The sequence below is a fragment of the Solanum pennellii genome, chromosome 10 (genome assembly GCF_001406875.1).
Source record: "Solanum pennellii chromosome 10, SPENNV200".
Lineage (NCBI taxonomy): Eukaryota > Viridiplantae > Streptophyta > Magnoliopsida > Solanales > Solanaceae > Solanum > Solanum pennellii.
Window position 1 is genome coordinate 2,754,400 of NC_028646.1, and position 15,557 is coordinate 2,769,956.

At 34.0% G+C, this 15,557-nt stretch overlaps 3 protein-coding genes and 1 non-coding gene across 7 annotated transcripts; 2 read left to right on the top strand and 2 right to left on the bottom strand.

The window, feature by feature from the left end:
- The first annotated feature begins 1,407 nt into the window (after positions 1–1,407).
- LOC107002719 (probable protein phosphatase 2C 52) lies at positions 1,408–5,227 on the top strand. Its single transcript, XM_015200868.2, has 6 exons — positions 1,408–1,567; positions 2,856–3,280; positions 3,350–3,685; positions 3,758–3,875; positions 3,954–4,177; positions 4,375–5,227. Exons 2-6 carry the CDS (start codon positions 3,023–3,025, stop codon positions 4,846–4,848), a joined length of 1,410 nt encoding a protein of 469 aa, XP_015056354.1. The 5' UTR covers positions 1,408–1,567; positions 2,856–3,022; the 3' UTR covers positions 4,849–5,227.
- A 338-nt stretch (positions 5,228–5,565) lies between these two features.
- On the bottom strand, positions 5,566–9,041 carry LOC107032378 (protein SYM1-like). The gene is made up of 7 exons (XM_015233971.2): positions 8,612–9,041; positions 7,700–7,840; positions 7,428–7,541; positions 7,166–7,339; positions 6,405–6,520; positions 5,906–5,990; positions 5,566–5,815 (listed from the first exon to the last, which is right to left on the bottom strand). Exons 1-7 carry the CDS (start codon positions 8,981–8,983, stop codon positions 5,810–5,812), a joined length of 1,008 nt encoding a protein of 335 aa, XP_015089457.1. The 5' UTR covers positions 8,984–9,041; the 3' UTR covers positions 5,566–5,809.
- Positions 9,042–9,474: 433 nt separating this feature from the next.
- TRNAQ-CUG lies at positions 9,475–9,546 on the bottom strand. Its single transcript has one exon. It is a non-coding gene; the product is annotated as a tRNA-Gln (tRNA).
- A 666-nt stretch (positions 9,547–10,212) lies between these two features.
- On the top strand, positions 10,213–15,455 carry LOC107031932 (pentatricopeptide repeat-containing protein At1g03560, mitochondrial). 4 transcript variants are annotated; one of them, XM_015233446.2, is made up of 3 exons: positions 10,213–12,813; positions 14,591–14,612; positions 14,707–15,455. In XM_015233446.2, the coding sequence occupies exon 1, from the start codon at positions 10,428–10,430 to the stop codon at positions 12,561–12,563; it is 2,136 nt and encodes a 711-aa protein (XP_015088932.1). In that variant the 5' UTR covers positions 10,213–10,427; the 3' UTR covers positions 12,564–12,813; positions 14,591–14,612; positions 14,707–15,455. The 4 variants fall into 4 exon arrangements, with proteins under 4 accessions (XP_015088932.1, XP_027768300.1, XP_015088929.1 ...); XM_027912499.1 differs by lacking the exon at positions 14,591–14,612 and having other exon boundaries at positions 10,213–13,853; XM_015233443.2 differs by having other exon boundaries at positions 14,591–15,455.
- The last annotated feature ends 102 nt before the right edge of the window (positions 15,456–15,557 follow it).

The window sequence follows — 15,557 nt, forward strand, 5'->3', positions numbered from 1 at the left end:
AAAGGTTTTGGATTGACTAATCCTTTTTCTGGTAGAAAAATGTTTAGGACTCTATAAATAGAGGTATGTTCCTTCTAACTTAATCAGCATTCACAATGTAGTCTTAAAGGATTTGAGAGTTTTGGTTAGGGGAGAATTTATGGGTCACAAGCTTGATACGTTATCACTTGTGTGAACCTCCAATGTATTCCGAGTGAATCGATTAAGGTTGTTTGTACTCTCATATTTATAGTGGATTGCTCATCTCCTTTGTGGACGTAGGTCGATAGACCAAATCACGTTAAATCTTTGTGTCTTTTAATATATTTCTCGTTGTCTTCTTAATCGTGGTCTTTTGAGGTTTTTTTTGCTAGCTTCCGCATTTACACCTGCTTATTTCCGGACCTAACACTTCGAGTGGTGATCTTCACTTGGATCGGCTCTGTCGATCCAAGTTTCTATCCCAAGCAAGCCCAAAACTTAGGTCCTCATCAAGTGATGGTTTTCACTTGGGTTATGAGATAATAATTAATAAAAACGATAATAACGATTAAAAAAGTTTATTATCCATCAGTATTTGTACTAAATTATTTTAATTTATCATGATTTAATAACGTAAAAAAGAATATATTTAGTGGGAAAAAGAAACTTTTTTTTGGTCCACTCATGAAATGGCCACAGCTAGACAGCTACAAGTTGACCAATGTCATAATAATATTAATATGTTATATTTCTCTTTTACATATTTTTCAAAATTGAATTTTTTTAAAACTATATTTTAGTTTAAGCAGAGTACAATTTCTCTTTATTAAAGTGGTTGTAATACTCAAGAGCAAATAATTTTAAAAATAGAATAAAATAAAACAAACAATTAATTTTATTTTAAATATCTAAAACGATCAATAATTTGAGACGAATAATATAAATTTGAGAGTAGTTCTGGGGTTTGTGGTTGGACAACAATATACTTGTGAATTGGACCCCAAAAATAATAGAACACTTGTCAATTGGACCCAAAAATTAAATATATACTTTTGAAGGTCATTATTATTGCATGACTAAATTAACTCACATATCCATTTGATAGTTTGAATTCCATAAGAAAGACAATACATGAGTAATAGTCATGTATTTTATAGCCTCGTGATCAATGGAATAGTTGAAAATTATAAAGTTTGGAGACAGAATAAATCTTACAATCCGTGAATCAATGAAATAGTTAAAAATTGTAAGGTTTGGAGACAGAATAAATTTTACAATGCGTGAATCAATGAAATAGTTGAAAATTATAAGATTTGGAGACAGAACAAATCTTACAATGCGTGAATTTAAATATTCTAACTTTTTTAAATTATGGTTTTAAAAAATATAAGATTGATGCTGGAAAGTGAAAAAGAAAATTGAGAGCTAAAAATGTCTCCTACTTTGTGCTTGTACAATTAATGTGCCAGCTCTCTTGCTTCTTACTATTATATTATTTTTTTGTTCTCTATTTTTTCTTGAAATTTTTTTATAAAGAAAAAAAAAGAAAGAGAGAGAATTCATATACTAATTGGAACTGAATTGTTGAATCCAACAAGTTGAAAAGGTACTACTATTACTAATGTATCCATATTTTCTTCAATTTTTAAAGCGATAAAAAATGAATTGCAACCACAGATAAAATATGAAAAAAAATATAATTTTATTGATCAAGATTGCAAGAATAATTTTGTTCCTCCTTTATTATTGCTGTGTTAATAGTGTATTTCTCAAACTAGGATGATCTGAATTTCTCAAACCCCAGAAATGATTTTGTGTTAAAAGTTACTTAGTGGTCCTTTATCACTTCTATATGCTCTATTTTTTCTAGTTTTTACAATTTGGGTGTCAATTCTTTTGCTTAAATGATTTTGTATTTTATGTTGTTTTGTGGTTTTTAGCCACTTGGTTTTTGTGATGTGTAGCTGAGATTAGATTTATTTGTACTAAATTGTTTTATTTGTTATTTTGCTTGATTTAGTGTACTTTTGCTTTTGGAGCTTTTGACATTTTTGTGTCCCCAAATATACTGTTTTCTTTTCTTTATCTTTACATTTTTCACTTTCTTTAGTTTTTACCCAATCTGAAAAGGCTAAAAATTTTGCATTTTTGTACACAATCTATATTTCTCTTCTTTATAGTAGCATTCCTTAAAGCTTCCGTTTGATACTAGATTTTAAAGTCATAAACTTAAAAATTCGAAGTAATATGATCAAATTTCACGGTTGAACAGATATTTGAAGATAAAATTTTAAATCTATGGCCAAATGCGAGCTTATTTTAGGATTTTTTACTTCTCATTTTTTGGTAATTGAGCTATAGAAAAGTGTGAAGCCTTGACAACTTATGAGGGCATATTGTTTCCTGTTTTTCTTGTCTTTTTTTATGTTTTTTTCAAAGTTCAATGCTTTATGTCTTCTTAACTTCATTGTCTTTTTATTGATGAATGAGTCCATAATTTCTATCAATTTGACTTGTATAAATAGAGATAGACAGTTGATATCGAGTTTAAGAAAGTAAAAAGATTCTTGAATCTATGTTTACTGTACTAAACTATTCTTTAATCTTTATGGTCAAAAACATGTTATGTGGAACGTTAAAATTAGAAAAGCTACCAAAACAAGAAAAGAGACTTTTTCTTTCTTTCTTGAAACAGACGAAAAAGGAAAGTAAAACAAACAAATAAAACGGAGGGGGAGTATTTTATTCATAGCTCACATGCAATTTCCTTTAAACAATGATTTGGTTGATTAGTCTGGTTTCTATACTTGCTGGCATTTCCATCTTCTTATGTACTTTTAAATAAACAATTGCATTAACTAATACTTTCTTCTTCTTGTTGTTCTTTTGTTTAGCTTGTTTTTCAGTTGACTGAATTGATATTTGACTAAGGATAAAGAGAGCTTAGTCATTTCAACATTGGGTTGCTTTGCTTGATCATAAATCTGATCTGTGCATCCTGTGAGATCCATTTTATTAGCTTTGCTGTCAATCAGATGGTTGTTTTGTCAGTCTGAGCATAATGGGAGGTTGTGTATCGACGAGCAGTAGTACTTGTAGTAGCAGGAGCAATGGAGAAAAAGTCTCACCTGAATGTTTAGGAATAAACATGTTTAGTCGAAAAAGGAGTAGAAGAACTTTTTCTGATCATGTCATTGCATTGAAGCATCTAAGTTCAATTCCTAATCGGATCTTTACTAATGGCAAGAGTCGTACTTCTTGCATATACACACAACAAGGACGTAAAGGCATTAATCAGGACGCGATGATTGTCTGGGAAGTAAGTCGTGTTTCTATGCATAGAACTCTTTTGCATCATTCATAAATCTGATATTATGTACTTATGTAGGATTTCATGGCGGAAGATGTGACCTTTTGTGGTGTATTTGATGGTCATGGTCCACATGGTCATCTTGTTGCTCGTAAAGTAAGGGATGTACTGCCCCTGAAGTTAATGTCCTTTTTGCAATCAGTTGAATCAAAGGGTAGTGGTTCTGCTGCAGATTGCAGCAACGAGAATCCTGAATCGGAAGTTTTGGATCCTGATAAGGATGAAGTGAACCTGGATACTCAGCGGAGAGAAGCGTTTCTTCAATCTTATAAGGCAATGGACAAAGAATTGAGGTCCCAACCTAACTTAGATTGCTTTTGCAGTGGTAGTACTGCTATTACTCTAGTAAAACAGGTAAGTTTAGTCGCATTTGTCATGCTATATCTTCCATTTCTGAGCTTATTATTGTTCTTTTTCTGTTTTAAGGGTTCAAATCTTTACATGGGCTATATTGGTGATTCACGCGCAATCTTGGCATCAAAGGATGACAATGATTCAATGGTCGCAGTCCAGTTGACTGTTGATCTGAAGCCTGATTTACCTAGTATGTCTCTTTTTATAGTGATTTAATGATTAACCATTTCAGAATTCCTATTAGATAATCTAGTATTTCTGTTATCAGAGGAAGCTGAGAGAATAAAACAGTGTAAAGGTCGGGTTTTTGCATTGCAAGATGAGCCGGAAGTGCAGAGAGTTTGGTTGCCATTTGATAATGCCCCTGGATTAGCAATGGCTCGAGCATTTGGTGATTTTTGTGTGAAGGACTATGGGGTAATATCTGTACCAGAATTTTCTCACCGAGTTCTTACAGAGAGGGACAAGTTCATTGTTCTTGCTTCTGACGGGGTATGTTAAGCAGTCTGAATCTCTATTTTTAGTCTAAGATGAACTTAAGTAGAGAGGCATAATCAGTGAGGATACATATAGCCGATCTAGCTTGGTTAAGACAATTGCTATATAGTTATTGTTGTTGTAGTTGAGGAAACAAAGATTATCATGGGAAAAAGAACTCCTAGTGATTGAATGTTAACTCTTGATTGCAGGTTTGGGATGTCTTGAGCAATGAGGAAGTGGTCGACATAGTGTCATCAGCGTCTACACGATCATCAGCTGCCAGAATCCTAGTTGACTCTGCTGCACGCGAATGGAAAATTAAGTACCCGACTTCAAAAATGGATGATTGTGCTGTTGTTTGCTTATTCTTGGATGGAAAGATGGACTTGGAATCTGACAATGAGGAGGAGCAATGTCTCACTTCTGCTGCACTTCAGAGTAACCATTCTGGTATTGCTGCTGAATCCGATGACGGGCACAACTCTGAGCCATCTCTACAGAGAAACACTACTGTCAGATCAGCTGAAGAGAACGATATCTATAAACGAGCAATAGCTGAAGCAGAAGCAGATCAAGAAACCACAATGACAGAAGATCAGAAATGGTCAGGATTGGAAGGCGTTACGCGAGTTAACTCTCTGGTTCAGCTTCCAAGATTTTCTGATGAGAGGCAAGGACCTTAACTTTGTGTTGTTCAATTATGATTGTTGTTATATACAAATTCTTTCATCAATAGAGAAAGTAGCATTGGTTCCATCATCTACATTCCAAGCAAATGTATTCTTGCTGCAACATTTTAGATCGTGAGGATTCATATAGCTGACGTCAACTTATTTGAGATTGAGGCGTTGTTGTTGTATTCTAGACCGTGTATATGTTCACCCTCTTCCAACTTTCATACACGGGGTAAGCGATGCTTATCTTAGCATGTTTCTATTGTTTTTTGTGGCTTTGGTTCGTTCACTAAATTGCTTTGTGTACTGAACTGCCCTTTTGAGCCGAAATTTCAAGATGTTATATAGTATATTGTGAGTAATAGTTATGGTGGAAAAAGGATTACTATAGTAGTTGTAAATTTTTGTTTGAGAAAAAATAGACCTCAAAATTTGAAAGTTTCTTAGTTGATGTTTATATTTCTTTCTTAAAAGTATCACCAACTATTTATCAAAATACATCTCGAAACTGACTGATCAAGTGTCTGAATACAATCGTCAAATTATAACAGAGTAAATATCACCTTCCTTTTTACGATTTTCATACTCCAAAACGCGCCTCAACTTTGATTTGACCAAATATTATAATTCGGTTAACCGACAGGTAAAAAAGGAAAGCGGTACCAAATCCTTACCCCTACCTCGTGAAGATACACAAATTCTAAAAGAAAGCAATAATAACAAGCTGAAACAGCATCAAGATAAATTTGTATAGATGATGAATATGCTTTTGACTGAGTTATATTACACTAAACTCCTCTTTTTATATCTTCCTTCATTCACCAAGGGGTAAGGCCAAGGAGAGTACATACTGGCTATATATATATATACACTTTTAATTTCCTAAATAAATAGGTTTCTCAAAGGCTGGCTAATTATTTACTATAACTTGATAATAAAACTTAAGAATCTGTTAAGTTGTGTAGCTTGATTAATCCTGCAAATGCAAACAGAAAGAATAAGATTTAGTGCATTAAAAGTGAGGGAACTTCAAGATTGAAGAGGGCAGTTTAGTTTGGACTAGTACCTCGGGCAATTTACTCGATGATGAATCAGATTTAGCTTCTGATGATTCTTCAGATATCCGCGCCTCTGATTTCTCATTTGAGTAACTGCAAATACGAATTTCAAGTGTCAGGAAGATACTATATATGCCTTTTCTATGACGTTCTAGTGTATATATTATGACATGTATAGACACTTAGATCTGCGAAGTTGGAGTGCTTATTTGCTAGCTGACTGAATGTCAAATATGTGTTAAGCCGGTAAAATAATACATAGTTTCCCAGACGACTGTCTAATCCATAGATGAAGTTGACAAGAAACACAAGCAACATCTATGGTGTATCCATTAATGTCCATAGATGAAGTTGAAAAGAAACACAAGCAACATCTGTGGTGTGTCTATATAATGTCCTTGTAAGTTCGTTCTTTATATTGGTAACGATGAGAATACAGACAATTTCCACAACTAATTTTGTCACTGGTTATATGAAAGCAATCGTAAAATTGAATCAGAAACTCACGTCGAGAGAATAGTAACCCAAACCAGTTCGACGCAGTCCACCCAAAGGAGTCTTTGCTCAAGAGGAACAACGCCGTAAGTTATTAGGTGAGCAAATGGCCAAAGTTTCCACCCTGCCTGAAAGAATTAAGAGCTAATTTAGTTTTCTCAAAGAAATCATCTCTGCTAAACTAGAGTTTATACAAGTACCAGAACAACAAAGAGTTGTATTAAGAGAAGAACAGTCTCGAAACGTTTTGTGGTTCATCTGAAATGACATATCAATCCAAAACTTCAAATTTAAATAGCTTTACACAATAATATAGGTAAACGAAAAGACATGGAGTACTTTCTGTGCTCATGATGTCAAACATCTTCTTTCTTTTATTAGTAGTAAGATTTAACTTTTCTCCTTTTGGTGGATTGGAAGATGGAAATCAGGCCGCTGAAACATTTTCTTCGTTAGAAACATGCAGGTCATATTGGATCTCTCGAGTAGCATTGATCAGTATCATTATTCTTAGGATTTCCAGTACCTCATGGCAATGATAAAAAGGATAAATCATAAAACAAAAAAAGACAACAATATATTGTCATTGAAGATATATTCAGCTTCGTATCAAACCAAATTTTAACAGATCAAACAGTAACATGGACTAACTTCCGCTGAAACAGCGAAAACCAAGACAAAAATCTTGAGCTAATATACCCGGTTATAGCTATATTCATCTCTAGATCATTAAATATTGGAAGCATTTAAGATAGAGGGAAAGAATGCCTTACTGTTAACATGGGCCAAAACGTGGCTCTAAGTTCGCCAAAAATATTGGATGCAGATTCGAGACGCAAGAAACCAAGGACAACAAAATAAATGCTATTCCAAATTGCTGACCAAATGGTTTGGTCAAAAGCAACTTTAGCTGGAACCACCCACCAATCGTTGGACGGGAAAAGAGCCTGTACATTAGAGTTGAACCTTTTAGGTTTCACCGAAATATGTCAAAAGATATGGTTGATCAATCAAGATACAAGCCAGAAGCATCACCTCACAAAATTGGTAATAGTAGTGGGAAAGGGAACCATGAAGTGAAAATCCAACAAGACCAGATCTAAACATGCGAGTCCGGTCAAATTCAAGAAGAGGCTTTCCTTCATAGCACTGTAAATTAACAGAACAAAATGAAACAATTTAGACTAATGAAAACAGCTCTCAATATTTCGGAAGAGTTTAACTTCCACAAACTGATGGTATACAAAAGTTTTACACTGTCAAATCACCTAAAAGATAACTATGTGTAACTATCAGACAGTACTTACTTGAGCGATCCAGTCTCCTACAGAGTAGACAATACCACTAATCGCCATTTTAGCTAACACAGGATTTGCTTTCAGCGCTTCTTCATATGCAATCCAGTTGTGCTCCGGGGCATACCTCAGTATCTCGTAAAGGGTCCATCCCTGAGTACACAATCAAGAAAATTAAAACCATACGGGGGAGCAGGCTACTATATGTTGAATTATGCGATCATGTCAGAGACACTACACTTTTAATTATTTACTTAATTATATATCTTCAGCTCGCGCCCTCACATCCAGACCTGATTCTTCTCCACAGTTCAAGGACGCAAAAGTTGCTTCTGATAAAGGGCGGCGGTGAGATTTAGACCTCAACCCAGCCTTGTTAGCATGTCGAATTTTGTGACTATATCATCTAAAAGCTTAAATTGCTATGAAGTATAAACTTCTATTTACTTAATTTATAAGTTCAGTAAACTTAGTTCATTCTTTTTGTCATCATTTATCCCAGTGACAAAGCCAATTCTATTATTACCTTTATGATCACCAGTACAGAAGAAAATCCATAAAATATATATAATCTTTCCTTGTCAACTTGTTTAGCATACTTTCCTTTTTAGTTTATTTCAAAACGAATGTTCTTTCTTTCTTCATCAACTCTTTAGTTCTTTCTACGTGATTAAAAGACATTTTGATATAATCTACATATCTTTGCTATAAGCCACAACAGTCAAAAGTCATTATGTCAAGTCAAAACGAGATAAAACATATTTAATTACAAATCCACTAACTAGTAAACACAAGCGAACACATAAACTTCAAATCCTAGTTCCGATTCTGAATTGATCACAAGGGGGCACCCCCCACCCCTTTTTTTTTCCTTCAAGATATGAAATATCCAAAAGCAAACAAGATCAAAATGATAGAACTTACATGCCAATACTCATGATCTATGGTGAGTAACCTTGTGATAGCAAGTGTACCAGCACCAAGTACAATTGAAGCATTAAAAAACCTATCTTTATCCAACAAAATGTACAAGAAGCTATTCTTGATTTTTTCTTCAATTTCAGTTCCATTTGATTCTTTCTTTTCATTTTCTTGGTTGGTCTCTGCTTCTTTATCTTCTGTCACAGCATTTATTGAACAAACAAGACTTGTTCTTGATGGGTTTTTTTGTATATTTTGTATGGTGAAATTTGGAGAAAAGTTGGTGGATAAAGTTTGAGTCTTTCTGGATTCTTGAAAGGATCTTTTTGAGGAAGAAGAGAGGATATGAGTAGCAAAATTGTTGACTGCTGACATGATTGGTTTGTTATTGCAGAAGAAAAAAAAAACAAGTTTGAATGGGAAATGTAATTTGCTTTTTGTAGGTATTTGAGGGGTGGGATTACTCCTAGAAAAAACCAGAAAATGTTTTACATACGAAACCGAACTCAATAGTTTTAGCTCAAATATATTTTTTTATTTTAAAAAATTTATTTTATAAGATATTTTATGCGTGATGTACTACATAAGACATGTGCGTTTACTTGCTTATTATATAAAAATGGATAGTATTCATATAAGCTAAAATAAGTTAAAGAACATACAATATATATATACCAAATTTCTAAAAGTATAATTTTTAATTTTGCCTCTATTTTCTTTAATACTAAAAATATATATTTATTTTTACTTGTCCAGTTTTAAAAAAATGAGATTTAGCTTATGTATTGGGCTAAATAAGTATTTCATGTACATTTATTTGTAAAAAATGCAATAGTGTTAAAATCAAAAAATTAGAAAAAATATTTAGGTTCTACCGAGACTTGAACTCGGGCTATTGGATTCAGAGTCCAATGTCCTAACCACTAGACCATAGAACCCCTCTTGTCTTCATATCTTAACATTTTTGTTTAAAATATACTAAAATAGTTTTATTATAGATAACTTTCTATATTCCATCTTTGATTTTTAAAATAAAATTTTCAAACTTATATTACACATATACACATATATATATATATATAACAAGTCATGATAAGTATTTAAGGATATAAATCGAAAGTATCTAAGAAAAATATTTTTAAAGGGTTATTCAATTATTTCTTTGTTCTTTTAAGTTGAATTTTAAATATGATTTTTCATATAATGTGTAATTTGATCTTCACGAATAGTTAAATACTTCAATTTCTATCGTACTATTTAGAAATATTAACTTAATATAACTATGTTTCATGAGTACTTTATCGTTGAATGATACACTTTTAAAATTAGAATTTATCTTTGAATCAAAAGATATTTAGAGATGACAATTGAGCTAGAAAATGTGAGATAGAGTGAGTTTAAAGCTACACGAGGTCAGACATGTTTAACGTTGTGTCATATACATTTTTAAAATTCGAACTTATCTTTGAATTAAAAGATATTTAGGAATATCAATGGAACAGACGCATGTGAAATGGACGAATTTAAAGTTATGTGGGACAAAATAAGTTTAACGTTATGTGAAACGGGAAAAAGGCAAACGAGTTGAAATGAGTTTTTCTTAAAACTAATACGGAGTAGAGACGAATTACGGGTATATGTGATTTTATGTCTGATCAAATATTATGTTTAGTTGCCAAAAATCCAAAAACTAAAGAAAAAAATAAGTTGAGAAATTGTTAAAATCTTCTTCTTCCCCAAACTGAAGAAGTGAGAAAAACCCTTAAATCCCACCTTTCTGCCATTGCTGCAACTTCAAGAATCACCACTAACCTCAGCAATGGCACAAACAAATTTTCACCCTTCACACAATCAATCACTCAACCAAATACTTCGCAGTTTCAAACAAGTTAGGATCGATTACATCAATCCTCTGTATCCGTTTAGCTCTATTCAGACTCATTCCATTAAAAAGATTCCTCTTTTCCGAATGCCCATATCGGAAAAATCATGTATTTACTTGAATTTCACTTCAAAACCCAAATGGGTATTCACTAATTCTAACATTCCATCTCCAGAATGGGTGAATTTTCCTCTTTTTCGAGTTCCCAAATCCAAAAAACCGTATTTTTATGTAAATTTCACTTCAAAACCCAAATGGGTATTCACTGGTTCTAACCTTCCACCTCCAGAATGGGTGCAGCCATTCGTTGATCTTTCTGACTTAGTTACAGACCGAAAAGATCTCAAACCGTCGCCATGGGTGTCTCAAATTTTGAATCTTTTAGATAATTCACCATTGATGGAGCAGAATTTAGATGTTTATTGTTGCAAATTTCTCATTAAATTATCGCCTAGTTTTGTTGCATATGTATTGAAGTCAGATTACCTTACAGGTAAACCCGATATCGCGTTTCGTTTCTTTTATTGGGCTGGTAAGCAAAAAGGGTATGCTCATAATTTTGAATGCTATGTGTTTTTAGTTAAGATTTTATCTGCTTCACGTGAATTGGATAGGATTAAGCATGTGTTTAGTGAATTTAAGCATAAAGGTTTCTTGATGAATGTGGCAGCTGTTAATTCTTTGATTAGGAGTTTTGGAGAACTTGGGATGGTTGAAGAATTATTATTTGTGTGGCGACAAATGAAAGAAAATGGTATTGAGCCTAGTTTATATACCTATAACTTTTTGATGAATGGACTGGTGAATTCCATGTTTATTGAATCTGCTGAACGCGTTTTTGAGGTTATGGAAAGCGGGAAAGTTAATCCGGATATTGTTACGTATAATACTATGATTAAGGGGTACTGCAGATCTGGGAAGCTTCAAAAAGCAATGGAGAAATTTAGAGATATGGAGGTTAGGAAAGTAGAGCCTGACAAGATTACCTACATGACTCTGATGCAAGCGTGTTACGCGGAGGGAGATTTTGATTTTTGTTTGGGACTCTATCACGAAATGGAAGAAAAGGACTTGGATATTCCACCACACGCTTATACATTAGTGATTGGAGGGCTTTGTAAAATGGGGAAGGTTTTGGAAGGGTTTACTGTTTTTGAAAATATGATCAAGAAAGGTTTTAGACCTAATCTGTCAATTTATACTGCTCTAATTGATTCATACATGAAACATGGAAACTTGGATGAGGCTATGAGACTTTTTGATAGAATGAAGAATGAAGGATTTGAACCGGATGAGGTAACATTTGGGGTTATTGTAAATGGCTTATGCAAGAGTGAGAGGTTGGATGAGGCCATGCAGTGGCTTGAGTACTGTAAAAATAACAATGTAGCTATCAATGCCATGTTTTATTCAAGTCTTATTGATGGTCTAGGAAAGGCAGGGAGAGTTGATGAGGCCAGAGAACTCTTTGAGGAGATGGCTGAGAAGGGATGTACACGTGATTCTTATTGTTATAATGCGCTTATCGATGCCTTGGCCAAAAATGGGAAAATTGATGAAGCTTGGGTACTTTTTAAGAGAATGGATGATGAAGGTTGTGATCAAACAGTTTATACATACACAATATTGATCAGCGGCATGTTTAAAGAACATCAAAATGAAGAAGCACTTAAATTGTGGCATATGATGATTGATAAGGGTATAACTCCAAATGCTGCTTCTTTTCGAGCCCTTTCAACCGGGCTTTGTCTTTCTGGCAAGGTGGCAAGAGCATGTAAAATATTGGATGAGATGGCACCAATGGGTGTTATCCTGGAGACAGCTTTTGAAGATATGATAAATGTTCTATGCAAGGCAGGTCGTTTAAAAGAGGCTTGCAAATTAGCTGATGGGATTGTGGATAGAGGTCGAGAAATTCCTGGAAAAGTTCGTACTGTTTTAATTAATGCATTGAGGAAAACAGGGAATGCTGATATGGCAGTGAAGTTGATGCATAGTAAGATTGGCATTGGATATGACAGGATGGGTAGCATTAAAAGGAGAGTAAAGTTTCGAGTTTTGGTTGAAAGCTGAGGCATTGGATAAAGGGTAGCATTAAAAGGAGAGTAAAGTTTCGAGCTATGGTTGAAAGGTGAGGTGAAAACTGGATATTAGGGTTACTATTGGGACATCCAAGTTTGCTATTATGCTGTCATGCGTGGTTATTAGTGAAATATTCTGAGGCAAAATAGACATAGATGTGACTGGAGAAGTAATGAACAAGTCATTTGACAAAGCTATGCATATCTGCCAATTTATGGAGTTCTAACAAGCAAAGCAAGAGGTAAAGTTGATTGAAAATTTTGTCAATAGAGTGTCTGAACAATTCATGTTGCTTGCGTTAGATCTGCCTTCTTTTTGTTGAAACTGGAAGTAGTGTAGGGTAGCCTGACAGTCAACTCATAAGATTTATGCCTACACCTTATACTTTCTATCAGTTGATTCAGCAGTTCTTGCAATTCATTCAAATATGGGTACTCCCAGACAACTTATCTCATATTTGTTGTAAAAGAGGTACTATCACAATTCCAGGCTCCAGTTTCTGAAGTAATAAGCAGCTGGTAGAATGCTTATGTTTCTTCTTGGAGGTGGTAAATGATCACACAATAACTGTGCTTTAATCTTAAACCATGTATTGGAACTTAAGGACATCCTACCTTGCCAGATACTGCACAGAAGCTGAAATTCAAACGCTTATGGCTGTTGGCCTTTTTGGTGTAATATATATGATGTAAAGGATGAACAATCTTAAACCATGTATTGAACTTTAGGACTTCCTACCCTGCCAGATACTACACAGATGTTGAAATTCAAATGTTTGTAGCTGTTGGTGTAATATGTATAATACAAAAGATGAACGTAGCATGCTAAATTTCATAGGACCTTTACAGGAATGGGTTTTTGTAGAGCAGGATTCCTTCTGTTTTTGTTTTTTGCAATGAAGGATCTCTAACCAGTGTACTGCCTTTGCACTATCATGGTTTAGGCTGCTCTATTTATATATTTACCTACCTATTCAATTTTGAGCATAATTCTTTTCTTTCCAATTTTTCACTTGTCAATTTTGAGGGCAAGGACAAAAGTCTAAGTTCACTTCTCCAATAGGGGTCTCAGAAGCAATGTAAATTTTTCTTGATAACTCAGCAAGAATATTACTAATTACAAAAACCAGCTATAAGATATGATGAGAGTATGCAAAAGCTGACGCAGTCAGGTTTTCCCTACTAATCCTGTAGTGAGGTCAGAAATCTCACTAGGTATCCACTTCATTCACATTCTGAAGATTACATCAGATAGTGACTACATACAAGCACTTGAATTCAAGTTATGTACAGAGTCAGCTTTGTCTTTTAAACATCTGTGGTTTCTTTCCTCTTTACAACAAATGATTGATAACTACATCAGTGTGGCTTCAACATATGATTTCTTATCATTTAGGATTGTCCCGTTTAGTATCCTCCTTATTTTCTTTCTCTACATTTTGTTTTACACAATTATAGTAATGTAGTGTCTGGCTTTGACTCTCTCTAATGCTGATTCACTTGTTCTTCAGCACTTGCAGCTCAACACTTCATTTTATTTATTTTTTGACAAGGGTAGTGTCCTTGTCAGCTTACACACAATTGAAGTATTTCACCATTCTTTCCCAACTAAAATTGAAAGGATTGTATTACACGGAGATGTCGATTTGTTTTTCATGGGATACCTGCTGGTAAAGCTTGGGTAGATGTGAAGAAATCACCTATGTCTTTTTTTTTGCTTCTGGTGCAATTTGAACACTGATCTTCGATTGTTTTCATCTCAATTTATTGACTGCTAGGCCACACCCTTGGGATTAGTTTCAACACTCATTTTGATTAATGCTCCATTGGATAATATGCAGGCAATTGATTCTGTTGTCTTTATGCTTCTTAACGACATCAATTGTGTAATTAGTTGCACTTTGACACTTATGTTTTAGTTGCTATATTTTTTCTTCCTTCGCCAAACCATGCTTTTGTTTATCGAAATTTTCCTTATATGTTAGAAGCTATTTATCTAAATGTCTCAATTCCAATCAGGATGTAACCTTTTGGGGAATAGGTACTTGCAGTTGCTGTAAATTTATTTATCACTTATTGCTGGGCCCAGGAAGATGTCCGCATACATGGATGACCTAGAATTTGCTTCTTTACAGATGCTTGCATGCAAGAAGAAATATTTGATATGGGGATAGGGAAGTGGGAGCTAAAACCCAGCAGCAGATGTAACTAATATTTTCAGCAGGCATTTCCTGTACAACAAGTAAAAGACACATTGTCGTTTGGAACTTGGAGTGGACCCTTGGTGCACCTATGAAGACTGGAGCAATGTGACCAACTTGTTTGTTTCCAAGTCATTTCTGAGGTAAAATGTTCTTGAGATCTTTTATCTAGGATGACTAATTAAATTTATTGGCACATATGAGAACATTACGAGGGATAGTCGTACAGAAGTAGCAGCAGGACATTGAGACTTAAAATAATGCCTACATGTTGTCCTTTTTCCACTGCTGTACATTTGTTTTTGTACATTGGTTGAGTGGCAAAGAGAATTTTGCACTGTGCTCTGTCATCTTTGTTTTCTAACGTCTAACATCACTCGAAGGAGCTGCTTTTCAGTTAAAAACATCCACAACTGCAGTCACTGTAATAGGACCAATTTGCATGTTCTACCATCTGTGACATTTGTAGGTATATACCTCTATTGCTTATCCATTCCAGTGTTGTCACAGTCGTGTTTAAGCCTTGAAACGAGGCTCAAAATGTGTAGATCGGTTTGCCTTGCTTAATGTGCCCTTTAGTGTGGTCATCAAGGTTCTAAGGCATATTTTTTCTAGCCAACTCTCTTCTTCCTGAGAGACAACATAAAAAATTAATATTTTACTTTATTGTAATTTCTTTTCAATTTTTTTGTTCATATATTTGTCATTTATGTTTATAATTATTATTCTTGGATTATATATATATATATATATATATATATATATATATATATATATATATCTTT

What these genes read in the sequence shown, in the direction of transcription:
- LOC107032378 (XM_015233971.2), bottom strand. Translation starts at nt 8,983, where the DNA reads ATGTCAGCAGTCAACAATTTTGCTACTCATATCCTCTCTTCTTCCTCA. An exon ending in ACTATTACCAATTTTGTGAG is followed by an intron (nt 7,340 to 7,427) that starts GTGATGCTTCTG and finishes TCTAATGTACAG; the next exon opens with GCTCTTTTCCCGTCCAACGA. An exon ending in CGTTTTGGCCCATGTTAACA is followed by an intron (nt 6,521 to 7,165) that starts GTAAGGCATTCT and finishes TAATTCTTTCAG; the next exon opens with GCAGGGTGGAAACTTTGGCC.
- LOC107031932 (XM_027912499.1), top strand. Translation starts at nt 10,428, where the DNA reads ATGGCACAAACAAATTTTCACCCTTCACACAATCAATCACTCAACCAA.
- LOC107002719 (XM_015200868.2), top strand. Translation starts at nt 3,023, where the DNA reads ATGGGAGGTTGTGTATCGACGAGCAGTAGTACTTGTAGTAGCAGGAGC. An exon ending in ACGCGATGATTGTCTGGGAA is followed by an intron (nt 3,281 to 3,349) that starts GTAAGTCGTGTT and finishes GTACTTATGTAG; the next exon opens with GATTTCATGGCGGAAGATGT. An exon ending in CTATTACTCTAGTAAAACAG is followed by an intron (nt 3,686 to 3,757) that starts GTAAGTTTAGTC and finishes TTCTGTTTTAAG; the next exon opens with GGTTCAAATCTTTACATGGG.